Below are 19,802 nucleotides of genomic sequence, written 5' to 3'. Positions count from 1 at the left end.
TCGGAGTTCAGTTGGTTGGCTATATGAACTTTTACATTGTTGGTGAGGGTCAGATTCCCTACCTTATAATCCCCTCTCCCATTTCTCCTGTCCCCAAAAAAAAATAAAATCATCAGCTCTATTATATGTTTATTAACTTCTTCTGAACAGTATTATGAAAGTAAAGCTAAACTAGTAATAAGATTTGCACTCCAACAGCACCCACAAATTTTTTAGCTTTATGTGGGAAGAGACGAAAAAGTTGGTGTTTATAGGGAAAATGTGGAAGAGAAGGTGTTGCGGAGGTGTAAAATGGGGTTAGAATGGTTTTTAGAAAATGGGTTGAGGTTTAATTCAATTTTTTGCGCGGATTGTTATATGCTCTTCAGATGAACTGATCTTTAATTTTTGTCCCTAAAATCGCTAGTTTTTTTTTTTATTTTTTTATTTTCGTCCTTGCTTACTTTTAATGAAAATTTGTGAGCCAAAGTACCCTGGGGTACAAAATTAGAGATTCTAGGTTCATTTTTTTTTTTTGCCCAGAGTGCCCCTTTTTTGGGGTGGTCTTTAATTTTTGGCCCTCAAATTTCTGGTCTTCGCTTAAAAAGGTGGCCAAAAATATCCCGAGATTCTGAATTCGAACTCCCACTTAGTCAAAAAAAAAATCGCAAGGCAAGATTTTTGCAAAAAGTCTGCCTTATGCGGGAGAATTTGCCTTAAGACATAACTAAAAGTTTGTCTAACAAGGCAAAGTCTGCCGTATCCGGCATAGGTTCTATGTAATTTCGCCCGAATAAGCATAGATTCTGTGTCACTTGCGATTTTTTTTTATTTATTTTCGACTCTGCTGGGTTTTGAAACCCAGAACCTTGGAGAATTTTCGGCCATCTTTTTAAGCGAATTGAGGGACAAAAATTAAAGACCCAGTACGTATGAAGGGAATTGTGCAAATTGCCCTTATAGGTTCGATTCCCGGCAGAGTAAAAATAAAAAACAATTTTACATAACAAGGTTTCTATGAAACTATGCCTTGTCCGACATAATTTGTACAATAATTAATTTGCTCGACATAAGTTTAAACTCCTACAAACTTTGGCTTGTCTGACATAAGTTCTACGTAACTTTGCCCATATAAGCATAATTTCTATAAAACCTTGCCTTGTGAAATTAGGTCATAGATTCGATTTTTTTTTTCCAATGTCAAGAATATTTTCGATCACATTTTAATTACTTAAAATGCCGAAGGGAAAAAATTAAAGAAGTGTGATTTGATGGGCGCATATTAAAGACCATCCCAAGATAGGGGCATTCGTGCGAATTGCCCGGTTTAGTTTGGTGTAGTTTTGCGGGTTGCGGGTCAGGTTAAAAAGAGTAGAACGGGTAATTTCAATTGAAATCAGGTTATTTAGATGGATTTTGTGGTTTCCGTCAAATGATGGATATTTTTGATAATTTTAGTAACAACCGGGACAAAAATAGCTCAAACTTGACCCTTTTGCCCTTATTAATACCACACGTCGGACTTATCACAAAAAAAGATCACTGGGCAAAATTAGGGCACACCGAATCATAACATCACTTTCACATACACTGCTAATATTCCAGCAATTCAGTAAACAAGGCAAACTTTACTGTGGAGAGTTATTCCTCCATTGAAGATGAAGAGAATTTCTCTGTTTTGCCCTCCATTGAGAGTTATTTCCCATTCTTGTTTTTGGACATTTACAATCAGAGCATATTCTTCAAGTCATAGTAATACATCTGTTTCTGCAAAGGGTAAACTTGGGTTAAATAGCAAGATTGAGAATGTTAAGTGTTTAGATGATGCTGTTACTCTCTTCCATCAAATGGTTAGAATGAAGCCTCTTCCTTCAGTTATCAGTTTCTCTAAATTATTTAAGACTATACTAACTATGAAGCATTATTCTGCTGTGGTTTCTCTTTTTCGAGAAATGCAGATATTGGGTATCCCATTTGATGTATTCATCTTGAGTAGTGTGATTAACAGTTATTGCCTGATGCATCGTGCTGATTGTGCGTTTTCGATGTTACCCATTTACTTGAAGAATGGCATTCCATTTGATAATGTCACCTTTACCACCCTAATAAGGGGATTATTTGCTGAAAATAAGGTTAAAGATGCGGTTGAATTGTTCAAAAAGTTGGTCAAAGAGAAGATTTGTGAGCCTAATGAATTCATGTATGCAACTGTCATGAATGGGCTAAGCAAAAGGGGTCATACTGAGAAGACTTTGAGTTTGCTCCGGTTAATTGAACAGGGGAATGCTAAGCCTAACATATATATCTATAGCATTGTTATAGATGCACTTTGCAAAGATAGAAACTTAAATGCTGCAATCAACCTTTTGAATGAGATGAAACAGAAGGGCATTCCTCCTAACGTAGTCACATATAATTCAGTAATTGATGGTTTATGTAAGTTCGGTCAGTGGGAAAAAGTAACGACTTTGTTCTCTGAGATGGTAAATCGTAATATTTATCCAAATGTGCGCACCTTCAACATAGTGATAGATGGATTATGTAAAGAAGGAAAAGTTGAGGATGCTGAGGAAATAATGAGACACATGATTGAAAAAGGTATAGAGCCTGATATAATCACCTACAATGCGATAATGGATGGACATTGTTTGTGTGGTCAAATGAATAGAGCGAGGAGAGTTTTTGATTCCATGATAGACAAAAACATTGAACCTGACATTATTAGCTATAGCATACTAATGAATGGATACTGTAAGGAAAAGAAAGTGGATGAGGCCGTGCAATTGTTTGGTGAAATTTCTCAAAGGGGATCAAAGCCTGATATTATTACCTACAACACTATCTTGCAAGGGCTGTTTGATATTGGAAGAATAGGCGATGCAAAAAAGTTCTTTGATGAGATGCTATCTACAGGGCCCACACCTGATTTATACAGTTATGGCACTTTGCTCAATGGTTATTTCAAGTATGGACTTATTGAAGAAGCTGTATCACTCTTTAATAAGTTGGAAAGAAAGGGAGAAAATGCTAATATTGAATTTTATAATGTTGTCATTAACGGGTTGTGCAAAAATGGTCAACTCGACAAAGCTCGTGCTATTTTTGAGAAGCTTTCTTCAATTGGATTGCTTCCGAATGCTAGAACGTACAATACAATGATAAATGGATTTTGTCTTCAAGGGTTGTTAGATGAAGCTAAAGATATTCTAAGAAAAATGGAAGACAATGGTTGTTTTCCAAACAATGTCACTTACGATGTTATTGTGCAAGGATTTCTTAGGTGCAACAAAATTAGTGAAATGATATCTTTCATGAAGGAAATGGCTGGACGGGGCTTCTCATTTGATGCAACTACAGCTGGGTTTTTGGTAAACGTTATAAGGGAGAACCCTTCTGTCCTTGACATGATACCAGAGCTTCACTTGAAAAATAAGAAGTGAATATTTCTTTCGCTTGGTCTATTCGGCTACGTTATGGCTGTGACACATTTTCCTTTTTATCCCTCCAAAAGAAATGTCATCCAATGCAATCGTGGAAGCAGAAAAAATGGCAATTAAATCGCTGCTTGGGCTTTGCAGCAGGCTTATTGAGGAGGTACACCACTTCTGATATTCTTGTTCTTTTTCCACTCTTTTTTATCTTGGAAATTAGATATTACTGCTCTGTTGATATTCCTTATGCATAAACATTTTAAATCTAGGAATATCATTTTCACTGCTGTTTAGTTGTCTTTCATGTATTATCATTTTGTATATATGTGAGAGTAAATAACAACTTCCTGCAACTTAGAAATTGCGGCGGAAACAATCTTCTTTGATAGTTTCTAAAGTCTTTGTAACATCAACCATAATTGGAACACTAGATCTAACAAGTTCAATCACATCTTTCTATCCCTGAAACATATAGTATGAATATTGTAATTTTCCTGAAGTTGAAATAGAACTTGTTCAAGATTGATATGGTATAATATAGATAAACATCAACACCATATTTAGAATATTTAAGAATGTACTTTTTGAGGTTTATGTATGATCCAAAAGTACTAGATGCTTTTGAAATAGAACTTGTTCGAAATTGATAGGGTATACAAATTATCATTCCTATTCGAAAAGGGTCGTATTCCATATAATTATTGTCAACTAACTCACAACATGGAGGCGAGGAATTTCTTTGAAGACGTAGCTCTGTTTGAAATTCTCTATAATTGTTTGTTTCTTTATTTTAGAATATGGATTTTAAGTGTAAACTCTGCTTGTTATTTAAGAATTTGGGGGAAAAGAGACCCATGTCTTATCTTATGTTTCAGCGCTGTGTTATAATGTTGGTAACGTTAGTTAGTGAGATGGACACAGTTGAGCTTTCCATGATCATTTGTAGCCTCGTCATAGTTTTTGTTAAGGATATTAGTTGTCTATCGGATATTGAATCCTATGGATCAAGTAGATAGGAGTAGCATATATCTAATTTCATCTATGTTTTTGTTTTTCAGTGTGATCATATTTTGTCACAAAATTAACCTCGTCTCTAGAAATTGCGATGCGTTTTATTACACGATTTTAACTTTATTTATGTGTGGGTTTGCAGAATAGGCTCATCAATGTCACACCAGAAACTAAAGTTCTGAAAGCGACCCAACTGATGACAGGTACTACTTTTTTAGTGCCTTTTTAGTGTGTTTTCTTCAAACTCAAGATGCTACGAGTAATTTAAATTTGGTAGTGACTAGGTCTCCTTATATGAGCAATTGACATATTTTTCGATAAGTAATAAATAGTTTTATCATTTGTAGCACCTAAGGGGTTCTAGGATGTGCAGTTACAAAAAATAAAAGTACATTCTGTTGAAATGAACTGAGGGAACTTATCATCCTTTCTGCTTCCTGTACATTTTCGTTCTTACTGCTATTTCTTATTTTGTTTGGGCATTTTAGTTTCCATATCGATTCGAAAGAAAAGCAGCTCTTTCCTGTGTTATTATTGCTGGATTTCTTTTGTTTAACTAGCCTATAAGCAGAATTCGCGGCAAAGTTTCTTGAGGGGGTCAGACCCCAGGAAATTCTATCTTTGACTGCTTGTTGCTATGATACATAGCCCTCCGTGATTGCTAATGTAGTGTTCAGGTCTAGTGTGAATGATAGCCTATTGAGATTCCAAACTCCATTAATTAAAACGTCACTGACCTTGAGGGTAGTCTCAGCCTTGTTTAATGACCATGGATTCCATTTCTTGGTGATCCTAGGTGTTGGATCCAATTGTCATTCCAAAAGTTTATAGAGGAACCCTATCTGAGGTTTTAGTTTTATTTAAACTTAAATTTGAATTTCAGTTTTCAATTATAACTGACATACATGTTCATTAAATAAGATATCTTTTCTGAATAGCCTTCAACATCTATAAATCATGCCATCCTTGAAAGTGGCCTATCAATTTGCAGCATGCGCTTTGGATTGGTCGTATCCCTAGTAAACTTGTTTGTATTCTCCTAAATAGTATATATCCACTATTTGTTTAAGGATAATGATTTTCACGCTTTAGCTTTTGTTCAATTTTTCTTTCTATTTTTCTGACCGACGTTTCACATGCCAGATAACCGCATCAAGTACATTCTTCTTGTTATCCGTTGGAGATATTGTTCATGTGGTTGCAAGTGAGTGTAGGGATGAGCTGAACTGTTTAAATGCCTACATACAAGGAGGTTATTAAATGATGATGACAAGAAATAAATGGATCATATGCCCTTAATCTTGTAGATATCAACATGCTTGGGTCAACTGCACTACTTCTGCAGTTTAGTGTGCTTATAACTAGCAGTTGTTTTAGATGCTTATCAACATGATTCAAATTGTGATGTTTTAGAATCCTTGTAGATGATAGGGGAGCTGTAAGTTGGTTACTTTACAGTCCTGTAATTATGGATGATTGTAACAGTCCTTGTATAGTCTTACTATCTATATAATAAATGTTACATGTTTCAAAAAAAAAAAAAAAAGAGAGAGACTAGCAGTTGTTTAATATTTACATATTCTTTCAATTAAGCTCAAGATGTTTCCTGTGTTAGCACAATGGAGAACATAATAGTCATCTATTCATACACTGTAAAGTGACTGGCCAGCTGTGACTCATATTTTTGAGCATGACAGGTCTGAATTGGGTCATGCCAGAATTTAAAGTCCTAGTTCATACTTGTTCTCTAGGCTTTTAAATACTGCAACATCTAGTTAGAGCAACCTTCCAAAATGGTGACTCTGCCCCGTTTTCTAAAATAAAACTTTTTTTTTTTTTTGTAACATGTCTGTGCATTATGAAGGGGAGCAGCCTTGGCACAATGGAAATGTTGCCACCGTATGACGAGGAGGTCATGGTTTCAACTATTGAAAACTTCTTTTTGACAACCTGCCAAAATGTCCAATCAAATCATCTAGTCAAAATAGTGTAATCCGCTAATCAATATTTAACACAAACTCAAATATACAAAATCAGATTTGGAGATACACTAATTTGAAATAATTTACATTAACTTTCACAGTTTGTTTTTAAGCAAAAATGAAAAAAGGATAGAAGTTTGGTCATGTTAAACATGTTTGATCATGATTCATGACCTTACCTATATTTTATCCACTTCTCACTTGCCATCTCTAAAAACAATCACATGGAAGTTAGTTTGGACATTTTAAATATGTGAAGACTCCAACTGAAGTGACTGACATTTAAGGCACCCTCTGGCCTTTTTGTTTTCTCATGGTTTCTATATAGGAGAAGGAGCGAAAGAGAGAAAAAAAAAAAGAGGAAAATTTCAAGAAAACTAAGAACTTAAAAGACGGAAGAACAAGCACTCTTACTGCTGCATGTCTAAGGGGAGGAGCTCATGCTTATTAGATTTCTTTTGTGGCCAATCAATACAATGTCCAGTAATCTGTTCGTATTGACGTAATCTTTCTTATTACGACTAAATCTGTTAGTATTAGAGATTAAGGTATTAGTAAATTGATGGAACAATAATGTTTTTAGTTTTTTTAATTGGATGCTGCAGGAGGAGAACATTTCTACTAAAAATATTTCTCTAAAATCACAACATGATGATAATAGCTTCTTTTTTTTAACCAAAAAAAAAAAAGGATTGTAAGGCAATATCTAAAATCTTGTATCTTTTCGTTGAATATTTTTCAGAGATGTTATCTTAATCCACTTAGCTTCGAAATTTGGTACTTTTGTGGGATACATGAAATAAAGGTTCTTTATGTTGTTGAGACCCTCTTTAAATGAAAGTACATCTACGACTGTCATTTTCTATGATATAAGCTCCTATTGGATTAAAGACATTTGGTTATGCAGTATATGTACTTTATTTAGAGTAAGACCTTAGTCTGCTATTGTAGCAACTTTGAACTTTCTCAGAGGATACTGAGGATACTGAGGTTTTTGCAGCTGGACAGGAGTTTTACGGAGAAAACTCGAGTGGACAGCTATGGAGGATGAAAAGGGAAGAAGATAAAGGATAGAATTCAATCGGAAAACTTTAGTATATTCAATTGATGATGAATTTGTAATGATACAATGCCTTTTATTAGAAATGAGTTAGGGATGATGGGGGTGGTAATGCCACGTGGCATCCACTCATCAAATATCACTGCCACGTAACTTACATACATAGTTTAGTTTCTGAACTTCTAACCAACTAGAGCTACTTTTTTCTTAATTACAATTCGTAGCTATTTTTTAGCTATTTTGCGTGTATTTATGTGTATTCAAATGCGCAGTTTCAAAATACAGTCAATTAACTACGACTATGTTTTACTAGTTTTCGCAGGTATTCAAATACACAGTTTTCTCCTTCGGAAAAATAGAATTACAAGCGAGTAAAAATATATACTGTATTTACACTAAAAAAATGAAGAATACAATCAAATCCGTTCAAATCTTTGCCGAAAGTATAAATACACCATATTTAAAAATGGAGAATACAATCAAATCCGATCGACTTTCTGGAGAAATGCAAAATACACAGTATTTATACTAAAAAAAATGGAGAATGTACTCTAATCCATTAAAGAATACACTGTATGTAGTAGAAAATTGTTTACAAACAACAAAAATACAGTTAAATACACGCAGCGAAGGATGTACACTTCTAAAGTCCTGTCAAATCCTAAAATATGTAACACAAAAAATAGAAATTACACCTTAAAAAGCCGCATCAAACTTTAGAAATAAATCAAAAATGAAAAAAATATATAAAAATTGTATCTCTAAATGTTTGTTTCCGTTAATTTTTTTTAATCTTTTAGTTCCTGTCAAATGTAAAGTAAATGATTCAGCAGTATTTGGGGAAGACCAAAAGCGTTACATTTTGGCAAACTCAAAGCACAGAAACTGTTAGATGCCTACTCACGGGATTATTTTGAACCTACCGTAAAACATAAGGGACTAATTTCGTCATTATCTCATTTGCCCTCTGTACACACTCCCTCAAAATTGTTCCAAAATTAGGGCAATACTCTCTCACTCACTGAAGATGAAGATAATCTCTCTGCGAAATGGTATTATTCCCTTATTCTCTTTCTTTGATGTTTCCCATTCTTGTTCTGCAATTACAGTTTATTATTCAACTCATAGTAATACATCCATTTATGCAAAGGGTAAACTTGGGTTAAATACCAAGATTGAGAATGTTAAGTGTTTTGATGATGCTGTTACTCTCTTCCATCAATTGGTTAGAATGAAGCATCTTCCTTCAGTTGTCAGTTTCTCTAAATTGTTTAAGACTATACTAACTATGAAGCATTATTCTGCTGTGGTTTCTCTTTTTCGAGAAATGCAGAAAAAGGATATCCCAATTAGTAATTCCATCTTGAGTAATGTGATTAACAGTTACTGCCTGATGCGTCGTGCTGATTGTGCGTTTTCGGTTTTACCCATTTACTTGAAGAATGGCATTCCATTTGATAATATCACCTTTACCACTCTAATAAGGGGAATCTTTGCTGAAAATAAGGTCAAAGATGCAGTTGAGTTGTTCAAAAAATTGGTGAGAGAGAAGATTTGTGAGCCCAACGAAGTCATGTATGCAACCGTCATGAATGGGCTCAGTAAAACAGGTCATACTGAGAAGACTTTGAGTTTGCTCCGACTAGTGGAACAAGAGAACACTAAGCCCAACATCTATAACTACAACATTGTTGTTGATGCCCTTTGCAAAGATGGAAACTTAGATGCTGCTACGAACCTTTTGAATGAGATGAAGCAGAAAGGCATTCCTCCAGACATATTGACGTATAAATAAATGATCAAGCACTTTTGCATGCTTGGTTTTTCTAGTATATATTGGTCTGCGCCTCTTGATGTGGCCTACTGCAATAATTTTCCAGTTTAATGTGCTTATAACTGGCTGGTGTTTAATGTGGTATTTTGTTTAAACAAAATAGGTGTCTCGTCTAGTTTTAAAGGGTCAATACTGTTAATACGGAGTATATATGCATCATTTTTGTGGCATTGGATGCGTCTTGGTGTTGGTTTCTCAATTAGAGTATATTGAAAAGTCTCTGCCTGTGGCAACAATTCCTTTTACTCCTCAACTAGAAATTACATATGCACCCTTACGTAATATTGCCTCTGTTAAGTTTTCGGATGACTGATTGGTTGCTTCAATGGAGATAACACAGCAAAATGTTGGAGCCTTGATGGTCGTGAAACCTATTATGTCTTGTGAGTGTGAACAAATCAATAAAGTCCGACACAACAAGAACTTTTGGAACTCCAACATATTGTGTGGGAATTTCACATATAGAAAATTTTCAAGTTTCGGTGGTAGTGTTTTGAAGTTCATTTGTCAGTATCTCGAACTCAAGCACCATATGATGGAACTGTTTGTATTTTAGGTGGTTGTATTTTTTTTCCACATGCAATACTGGATTAAAATGTGGATGTTCCTTAATTATATTTCAAATGGTGGTAAACATTGATTGCCGTCTCAAAAACCGGGCACTCCACCTAATTTTTACTAAATAATACGAGTAAACGTTTCTATCAATACCTAAATTCATAAACTTAGAATTATCGTGCATGAGCTATCACCTAAAATTTGGGGCCTTTTGAGATTGTGGTGGATTAAAAGCATTTATTATTAGTTTAATTCACATGTAGGTGAAAAGTTAACGACTTCCTCAGTTCACTTTTATTTATCACGTTTCGCTTCTCGAGAGTTAAATTACATAGACTTTAACCAGCATTTTAAGATAGTATTTTTTTCATCATCAAATTAATATAAGAAAATTGCAACTGACAGAGCATTTATTTTTTACATTTTTATTTGTTTCAATATGCAAGAGTTTCATATTGTAACATTAGTTTAGAGCATTCTATAAGCACCAGATTGATGCTAGAATTTTGATGTTTTGCAAGTTCACCGAGTATTGTTAAATTTTTTACATGATTATGTAAGGGACAGTTTTGATTTTATTAATAAGAAAAGGGGAAAAGGGCAAAATTTACCTCTCTACTATACAAAAAGGATCAATTTTATCCTTCATCGTGCATATACTCGGCAATTACCTAAATGGTTCGTACCCTTCTTGGTTAGGGTTGTCCTAGGTGGACACCCAATCTCATGTGGCATTGATATTTTGATGAAATGAACGTCACGTGATATTATACCTCTCCCCTCCACTTGTTCTTTCACCATGGCTTGAACACGTAACTTCCTCATCACATGGCAATTACACCAAGGCTCCCCAGCTATCTACTTGTCACCTCTTCATTTTCACCATGCACCCACTGAAATTCAGAGCTTCTGATAACACATAAGTAGGAGAAAGAACTTTATTATTCCACGCAAACTTGTTCCTCATGGCCCAAATTATCCAAAGGATTATACAAGCCAACACCTCTTAGGTCTTTAGGCAGTCAAGGAACACATTATTTTCCACCGAGCCAAAAAATTTACGCACCCACTTGAAGATAAACGCCTCTAGCTAGTAAGGACTAAGTAGGAACAAATATGTTTACCCACTTGCTCCCGAGAAAATGACAAAAATTGTCCCTTATATCTAAGGGCAAGTTCAAAATAGTTTCTTAGGTATGTACTTGACAGTGGTCCTTCAAGTTTGCCAAAAGTTAACACTTTTAGGGCTCGTTTGGTAAAAGGGATAAGGATAAATTATTTCACGTTTGGTTGAGATAAAATGATGTTATAACTAATCTCGAGATTCATTATCCCGGTATTGTACTGTTATTTTATTCCCGTGGGAAGATGGAATAACTAATCCCAGAATTAGTTATCTTGGGATGACTTGTTTCCAACCAAACAACCCCTTAGTCTTCGTAATATGTTTACCGAATTCTACATGTTAGATTTGATGTAAAAAGTTAAAAAAAAAAAAAAAGGATTAAACTATAAATACCTATCAAATCCTAAAATATGCAACAAAAAAAAACTACACTAGATACTAAAAAAATATTAAAAAAGTAGCGAAAATTATACCTCAAAAAGCCGCACCAAACTTTATAAATAAATCAAAAATAGCAACAAAAATAAACTATAAAATTATACCTCTAAATGTGAGTTTTACCATTGTTTTAAAAGGCAGTGTTAGGACTCGCCCCGGGGCTCGCCTCGGGGCAGGGCAGTGGCAAAACGCCCTGGTGCTAAGGTGCGGGGCTTAGTTCCTATGAGGCTTACGCCCTAAGCGCCCAACCGTACGCCCTAAACACGCCTAACGCCCAACGCCCAGGGCTCGCCTAACAGTTCTTACACAAATTATTGTTGACACCCAATTTTGTCCCGTCTCTCTGCCAAAATACCTATTTGCGCTTCTAATATTTTTGGAAAATAAAAATAAAAATATTTATATTTTTTTATAATTATTAGCCTCATATCAATACCAGCGTTTCATTATTCTGTTACAGTTACTAGCCTTCATCATCATCATTTATTATCATTATTATTATTATAATTCGTAATTTTATCATTTTCGACATTTTTGCCAGCTTACGCACACACATCGCATTTTATCTTTGCATAATTAAATAATGGTATTTATTTTACTGTAGATTTTCGAAATATTATTACACGGCTATTACGACGCCATTTTTATCTGAGCATTAATGATCGCATATTTTATATTGAGCAATATTTAACACAAATTGTTTAAACTGGTCTTTTATTTAAATTTAGAAGCCAAACTATTTTTTGCACTTAGTCCGTATTTTGACTTACCGGACCCCAAATCAAAGTCCGATTAACTCCTAAATATTTTTGGACTAGCCCATATCTCTGATCTCAATTTTTAGAATAATCCATGTTTAATTTACTAGTCCGTTCTTTTAATACCCAATCTAAAATTTGACCCGGTCCACAAATGGACCGGGTCCAATTCATTTTTCAGCTGAATAAGGAAACCCTTTTAGGGTTTCCCCATCACTTTCCTCCATACCTCCGCCGCACCTCCATCGCTCCCCTCCCCTTTCCCCGTCGTCATCTTCGTCACCCACCGTCGCCACCTCCGCCAACCACCATCGTCGCCTCCACTACCCCATACCCCCACTATCCCCACGCTTCACTATCCCATACCCCACGTGACTTCCACTTCATGACTGACACCCAACATCACCGACACCCCTGTCGCACCACGTGACCACCATCTCCACCACACCCATATCCCCTTGTGACTTCCACAACATCACTGACACCCGCACCACACCTTCACATCTTGTTCCCCACGCGTCTTTTATTTTATTTGATTTTTTTCTCATTTTTTGAGCATCGAAAAGAGGAGGATTTTGAGTGATTAAAAGGGGGGATTTTTTTTAGATTGAGAAAAGGTCGAGAGGGCCGATTCTCTTTCAATTCAAGAAATTCCCTGTGAAATTTTTGTTTAGTTGTCCCAATTTCGCAAAATATCGAATCAAAATACTCAGACGATTTTTCGTTCTGTTCGGTGTTGTTGCAAATTCGAGCATCGCAATCTCTAATTTGGTAGTGTTCGAGGGTAAATCGAAGACTCGCACCCACTTCGCTGCACCCAAAGAAGGTAATATCATTTTCTTCATCTTAGCCTGTATTCTTCCTTTGGTTCTGTTACACTAAGTTGTGTTTTTGTTTCTGCTTGATTAAAATATAGCAAGACTTATGATTAGTGTTAAGAATCTTGTTTGTTTGTTTTGAACTTTAATCAGTAGAAAACTTGGTGTTATCTATACACTCTTTTAATGTAATATGACATATCTATTTAAATGATCAACTTCTAGTTATGGAATTGAAGAACTTGGCTCCCCTGTTTTCCCTCTCATATGATCACAAGTTTTATGTGTTTAAAGGGGAACATTGTGAGTCTGTTAGGATTCTGCAGTTAGTAACATGGTGCAGTCTTCCCTTACCTGTTGTCATTTTTAGCCCTGTGGTATTGCTGACTTGTTTTGGTATTTAGCTCCAATTCTGTTCAAATTTATTAAAGATTTATTGTGTCGTGCGCCTTCATGTTAATTTCCAGGTCCTCTCCAGCTTTGAAGTATTGTTTTCTGCCTTGGTTCTGAATTAGCCTAGCTAGCAATAACTAGTGTTGTTATTATCAATAATGGTCTTGCTGTTAGAATCACCATTGTTAGCTTATTTTCGGCTGTTGATTGGTTGGCTGCGTATGGTTAATTGGTTTAGTCTCCATATAGTAATCTAGTTTAGTTTGATGAACTCAGTCTTTGTGTATGTCGAGACCTATTAATTGCATTCACATAGTGTCTATAAGGATTAAGATTCATCCATAAGGGATCAGTTTACTGTTTAACTAATCATGGATATGATGTGCTTGGAGGAACAGCTTAGTACCAACCTAATAGCAACTCACCTTTGAATTTAGACAAATACTGGTGTCTTCAAACCCCTTTGGTTCTGTCCTTTTCCTTTAAAATATTCAAGATATGAATAGATGCCCCATCTTCTTATATTTGAATCAGTAAAAGTGAGGAGTACGCTAAAGATAAGGGAATTTGCTTTTGTTATAATCTGCATTAGGTGAAAGAGGAAGCTCCACTGACAAAGTATCAGTTTAGCCAAATCTTAAAAAATAAATCAGTCCAGCACATCTTTTGAGCATGATCCAAGTCGAATACTTATCCATTACATGCCTGTTATGAGACTTCTTCCCTTTACTCATTATTGTTTCAATATAGTTTGTTTAGCTGCCAGTCCCAGGATTCAGGATAAATAATCCTCATACTCTTAGTTCTGGGTATATCTTTTTTTTATCTGGTGCAGACTAGTTAAGATCTAGTTTGAAAGAAAAAAAAAACAGTCTGTCCGTAACTGCTGTCTCCTTATCTATGGCATAAAAAATGTGTTGTGTTCTGCTTGTTTACCTCTATAAGTAATGAAACTGAAATGTTGATTTAGGTATTATCGTAGGCTATAAAACTGGCAGTTATTTAGATACATTCAAGATGTTCATATAGATTAAGACACACACGATACATGGCTGTCTGAAATTTTGTATACGTCCGAGTATCGCCTCGCTTGTACTGTGACTTGTCGTGCTTGAATCATATATACACGTGTATATTACTGGTATACCTTCATTGAAATGCATTAAATATACACAAACTGTACACAACCTACTGATCAGTTTGAATATATATATATATTTTTTCCGACATGTTGAATTTGTATTTTCATATCTTCGTCGATCAGATGCTAATCCTTTTCCTTTCGCTTATGCATGGCTTTCGCATATGAATCCGAGGGATTCATCTTCCGCATTCGATGTTGGGCCAAGGTCCTACAGAACATCATTTCCCCCTTTTTCTATCCAGTTGTGTCCGCAGCAAAGGAAACAAAATATTGGGCTGTTGGCCCAGGCAAACCGCAATAGTTTACAAATGGGCCGAGTCTATTCTTCCCAACAGCAGCTGGGTCCAGCAGTCCTAAATGGGCTGAGCCCGTTTAACTTATTTGCCTCGTCTATTTTATTTTTGTGCATTTAATTTGTATTGCATGACTAACTCTTTATTTTGTTTTTTATTTTCTTAATTTAGATGAACCTCAGATGAATTAGTAGGTTTAGTTTTAGTGTTGGGTAGTTAGGAGGACTAATAATTAATTTCATAAGTTATTCTCTTCCTTTCATGTTAAAACTATTTATAAGGTCTAATATTTATTTGGAATAATTGATCCGCAAAATGTCATGACTATACATGTTAAGTTAAAAGGAATCATATTTTATTCTTACTATCTTAAAATTTCAAAACGTCACTAAATAGCAACTTAAGTATATCTTATAAACTTTGTTCCAAGATTCTTTTAATCATACATGTTTTAAACCAAATGTAGTCAAATAGAATTAGTATAAGAGAAAGCAAACTCATCTATTTTTTACATCCTATTCAAAATAAGTCTAGGTTTTCTACACCACTATATTTATACAATATAATTTTGTTCTAAGATTAAATCGGTTAAGTCTTATTTAAAAGTTTCTATTTATATGCAAATCATTATACTTTGCAAGTTTTCGTTTTTTAAATAAAATTATTATTTAAAGCTTAACAACCTTCATAAGTTTTATTTTTAAGTGGACTACTATGTATTTCATCAAGTTAGTTTAAATAACATTATTATGTTTTCCTTTAAAAACCTTAATAACATTTACAACCTATTTTCTTAAGATTTAAGCATTACATCTAATCTTAATTAATTAACCTAAGTTTGGTCGGATAATCGTAAGTTAACGGATTCTAAAGGATGCCTAACCCCTTCCCTTTAGGATAATATAGAGCCCTTACCTAGAATCATATTGGTTACGCAGACTATTAATTGGGGTTTAGTTTTAACTTCGCCTTAGTTAATCTCTAGGTGTCCTAATTCACCGTTTAATTAATTAGGTGGCGACTCCTTAAATAAATAAACAGGAATCACCAATACGTCATACTCCTAAATCGACCCGGTTAAAATGGGGTGTGACAATTATATTTTAAATTCCTTAATTAAAATCATTCACCCTCATAATTGTTTAATAAAATAATGATACTTAATAGTTTTTCATCTATAGAAATAGAAGATTGGGGGTAACTCATGTAACAAGTCGTAGTATTGGATATTTAATATTTGAGAACATCGTGAGGGTGAATATCACTTAATTTAAAAAAAAAAAAAAAAAACACATAGCGGAATTGTATATTTTCACTTGTCATTGGTCATAAGTACTATGTATCAGAATTATCATATAATTTTATTTTTTATTCATGAAGAAGTTATGTTTTAATTGTAATATTGATAAATTTTATTAATTATTTGCTTATAGGGAGATAAAATGAATAGTATGATAGTAATAGTGTTTTAAGAAACTATGTTTTTTTCCGTGTTTGAAAGTTAAAAACGGATTGCCCTAATTTTAGAAAGTGCCTTAGAACAAAATTAGGCAGAGGAAGTGCGTTCAAGGAGCAAATGAGAAAATGACTAAATTAGTCCCTTGAGTATATGTATATAACATCTTAGTGCTTTAAGTTTGCCAAAAAGTAATACTTTAGTCTCCCTCATATATTTGCTGAATCATGTTTTTTAGATTTGACAGGAACAATAAAAAATAAAGAAATTAGTGAAACTTAGTGTTTTAAAAGGCGGGGGCGTAAGGCGGGGCGTTTTACATACGCCTCGACGAGGCGTAAGCCTCGAGGCACGGGGCGTAAGCCCCATGGGTATTTAATTTTTAGTATTTCTTAAAATAATATAATTACAATAAATATTTTTAAATAGGTAAAATTACATAAAAAATAAAAGAAAACTATATATATATATATATATATATATATATATATATATGTGCGCGCGCGCGCGCGTTGATCCTCACAAAAAAATGATTAAAGCAATCCATTATACACCGCTTATAACTTGTAATTATATATAACATAATTTTACAAGTATAAACAATATAATGAAATAAAAGCTATTATGAAATGCAAATCAATTCTAACATTTTAACTTTCAAACACGGAAAAAAAACATAGTTTATCCGTTTCCCTCGCTATGGTAATCCGTTTAACTCTTTCCTTGCTACATTTAGAGCTTATTCTTCAAATCATAATAACCCTTCAAATTCAGTGAAGGGTAAACTTGGGTTAAATAGCAAGATTGAGAATATTAAGTGTTTAGATGATGTTGTTACTCTCTTCCATCAAATGGTTAGAATGAAGCCTCTTCCTTCAGTTGTCAGTTTCTCTAAATTGTTTAAGACTATACTAACTATGAAGCATTAGTCTGCTGTGATTTCTCTTTTTGGAGAAATGCAGAAATTGGGTACCCCAATTGACGGAGTCATCTTGAATAGCGTGATTAACAATTATTGCCTGATGCATGGTGTTGACTGTGCATTTTCGGTATTACCCATTTACTTGAAGAATGGCATTCCATTTAATGTTGTCACCTTTAACACCCTAATTAGGGGAATCTTTGCTGAAAATAAGGTTAAAGATGCGGTTGAATTGTTCAAAAAGTTGGTTAGAGAGAAGATTTGTGTGCCCAACGAATTCACATATGCAACTGTCATGAATGGACTCAGCAAAAGGGGCCATACAGATAAGACTTTGAGTTTGCTCCGGTTAATGGAACAAGGGAATACTAAGCCCAACATAAAGAACTACAACATCGTGATAGAAACTTAGATGCTGCCATCAGCCTTTTGAATGAGATGAAGCAGAAAGGCATTCCTCCGGACATAATCACTTATAATTCATTAATTGATGGTTTTTGTAAGCTTTGTCAATGGGAAAAGGTTAAGACTTTGTTCTCTAAGATGGTGAACTTTAATCTTTATCCAAATGTGCGTACCTTTAACATACTTATAGATGGAGTATGCAAAGAAGGGAAAGTTGAAGATGCCGAGGAAGTAATGAGACACATGACCCATAAAGGTGTAGAGCCTGATGTGATCACCTACAATGCGATAATGGACGGATATTGTTTACGTGGTCAACTGGATAGAGCGAGGAGGGTTTTTGATTTCATGATAGATAAGAATATTGAACCTAGCATTATTAGCTATGGCGTACTAATAAATGGATACTGTAAGAAAAAGAAATTGACCGAGGCAATGCAATTGTTTCATGAAATTTCTCAAAAGGGATTAAAACCTGATATCTTTACCTACACTACTATCTTACAAGGTCTATTTGAAGTTGGAAGAATTGTATCTGCTAGAAAAATTTATGATGAGATGTTGTCTGCGGGGCCCGATCCTAATCTATACACTCATGTCACGTTGCTCAATGGTTATTTTAAGTATGGACTTGTTGAAGAAGCAATGTCGTTCGTTAATAAGTTGGAAAAAAAGATAGAATATGCTAGTAATGAATTTTACAATGTTGTCATTAATGGATTGTGCAAAAATGGTAAAGTCGACAAAGCTCGTGCTACCTTTGAGAAGCTTTCTTCAATTGGATTGCTTCCAAATGTGATTACATATAATACAATGATAAATGGATTTTGTCTAGAAGGTTTGTTAGATGAAGCTAAAGATATGCTAAGAAAAATGGAGGACAACGGTTGTTTGCCGAACAATGTGACTTACAATGTCTTTGTGCAAGGATTTCTCAGGTGTAACAAAATTAGTGGAATGACAACTTTTATGAAGGAAATGACGGGAAGGGGCTTCTCATTTGATGCAACTACGTCTGAGATACTAGTAAAGGTTATAAGTGTGAATCCTTCCGTCCTTGACATGATACCAGAGCTTCACTCGAAAAATAAGAAGTGAATATTTCTTTCGCATTGTTTATTTGCCTATGCTGCCACTATTGTATCTATAGGTCACACAAAGAGAAGTTTACTGCTACTCCGAGGTTCTCCTTATACTATCTCCAGATAACTTTGACGAAATTGTGCTAGAAGGGACCAAGGATGTTTTGGTTGAATTTTATGCTCCGTGGTAAGTTTGAAGTGGCTTATCACAAGTCATTCACTTGATTTTGGAATTGATAGGTAAGTTCTATTTCTAAAGTCTTGGTAACATCAACATCCTGACATTGCTATCTTCAGTAGGAAAATCAAAATCTAACTGTGGTACCTCTTTAAAAAGTGAAAGTTTTGATGGTCAATAGCTCGACACAACCATCTTGTTTTTTCCTATCCCCTGTAGAATCTTAGTGCCCTGAGATGTTAGTTTTATCCCTCATTTGTGGATCTGGAAATTTTGTGCACTGCTGAAATTTCTATGTCCCATTGGCAGAGTTTCAGTCTTAAGTGGGAAGCTGGTAGTCAGAAGCTGTAGCTTGAGTGCTTCCTCAGGAGCAATTATATGTGTTTCAAAATGACAAGAGTTGCATCTATATCTAATTGAAACTAATTTCTGAGCCTGGTCTCATGCATAATGAACAACTATATGAGCTGGACTTCTCTCTCAAGATTGCATATGAGTAACTCCATATGTCATCAAATGTGTTTTGTTACCTTTATCGAGGCAAAACATCTTGATATGCAAGAGCTTTCAGTAATCAAGTAGAGGTTTTTTTCATTTGTAGTTTTTTCCTCAGGGCAGATCATCTTGTTCATGGTAGCAGTTAATGGGTAAACTGTGGTATGCGGTTGTTTGTGAACAGAGATGAACCAGGTTTGGGTTTTATACCAGAGCTTGGGATTACTGGAGTATAGGAATATAATTCATATAGTGGGAGTTTAGTTGTGAAAATTTAAATTTATGTACCTAAAATGGAAAACTGGTAGTGAATTAATCAGATCATAAGAACATTCTTTCCATGTCTTCAGTTTTGTTTTTCATTATTAAAAAAAAAAAAATATATCATTAACTCACCTTTTCCTCAATAAAATGCATAAAAAGGAACAACACTATAAGG

At 34.6% G+C, this 19,802-nt stretch overlaps 3 protein-coding genes across 7 annotated transcripts in view; all 3 read left to right on the top strand.

Moving 5' to 3' along the window:
- Nucleotides 1-19,802, top strand: part of LOC132605679 (putative pentatricopeptide repeat-containing protein At1g12700, mitochondrial) — a 96,470-nt gene that overhangs the window by 31,408 nt on the left and 45,260 nt on the right. The window lies entirely within an intron of this gene.
- LOC132605678 (putative pentatricopeptide repeat-containing protein At1g12700, mitochondrial) lies at nucleotides 21-7,736 on the top strand. 2 transcript variants are annotated; one of them, XM_060318845.1, is made up of 5 exons: nucleotides 21-1,829; nucleotides 1,938-3,573; nucleotides 4,564-4,624; nucleotides 5,565-6,905; nucleotides 7,404-7,736. In XM_060318845.1, exons 1-2 carry the CDS (start codon nucleotides 1,638-1,640, stop codon nucleotides 3,417-3,419), a joined length of 1,674 nt encoding a protein of 557 aa, XP_060174828.1. In that variant the 5' UTR covers nucleotides 21-1,637; the 3' UTR covers nucleotides 3,420-3,573; nucleotides 4,564-4,624; nucleotides 5,565-6,905; nucleotides 7,404-7,736. The 2 variants fall into 2 exon arrangements, with proteins under 2 accessions (XP_060174828.1, XP_060174827.1); XM_060318844.1 differs by having other exon boundaries at nucleotides 22-3,573.
- Nucleotides 8,331-19,532, top strand: LOC132605676 (putative pentatricopeptide repeat-containing protein At1g12700, mitochondrial). Its single transcript, XM_060318843.1, has 2 exons — nucleotides 8,331-9,174; nucleotides 17,603-19,532. Exons 1-2 carry the CDS (start codon nucleotides 8,491-8,493, stop codon nucleotides 18,704-18,706), a joined length of 1,788 nt encoding a protein of 595 aa, XP_060174826.1. The 5' UTR covers nucleotides 8,331-8,490; the 3' UTR covers nucleotides 18,707-19,532.

The sequence above is a fragment of the Lycium barbarum genome, chromosome 8, assembly GCF_019175385.1.
Source record: "Lycium barbarum isolate Lr01 chromosome 8, ASM1917538v2, whole genome shotgun sequence".
Taxonomy (NCBI): Eukaryota; Viridiplantae; Streptophyta; class Magnoliopsida; order Solanales; family Solanaceae; genus Lycium; species Lycium barbarum.
This window is presented reverse-complemented; position numbering and strand designations above follow the sequence as displayed.

Excerpts from the sequence above, each read along its gene's own strand:
- LOC132605678 (XM_060318844.1), top strand. The coding sequence starts at position 1,638 with ATGAAGAGAATTTCTCTGTTTTGCCCTCCATTGAGAGTTATTTCCCAT.
- LOC132605676 (XM_060318843.1), top strand. The coding sequence starts at position 8,491 with ATGAAGATAATCTCTCTGCGAAATGGTATTATTCCCTTATTCTCTTTC. Across the intron at positions 9,175-17,602 it reads TTGTTGATGCCCTTTGCAAA|GATAGAAACTTAGATGCTGC; the intron begins GATGGAAACTTA and ends CTACAACATCGT.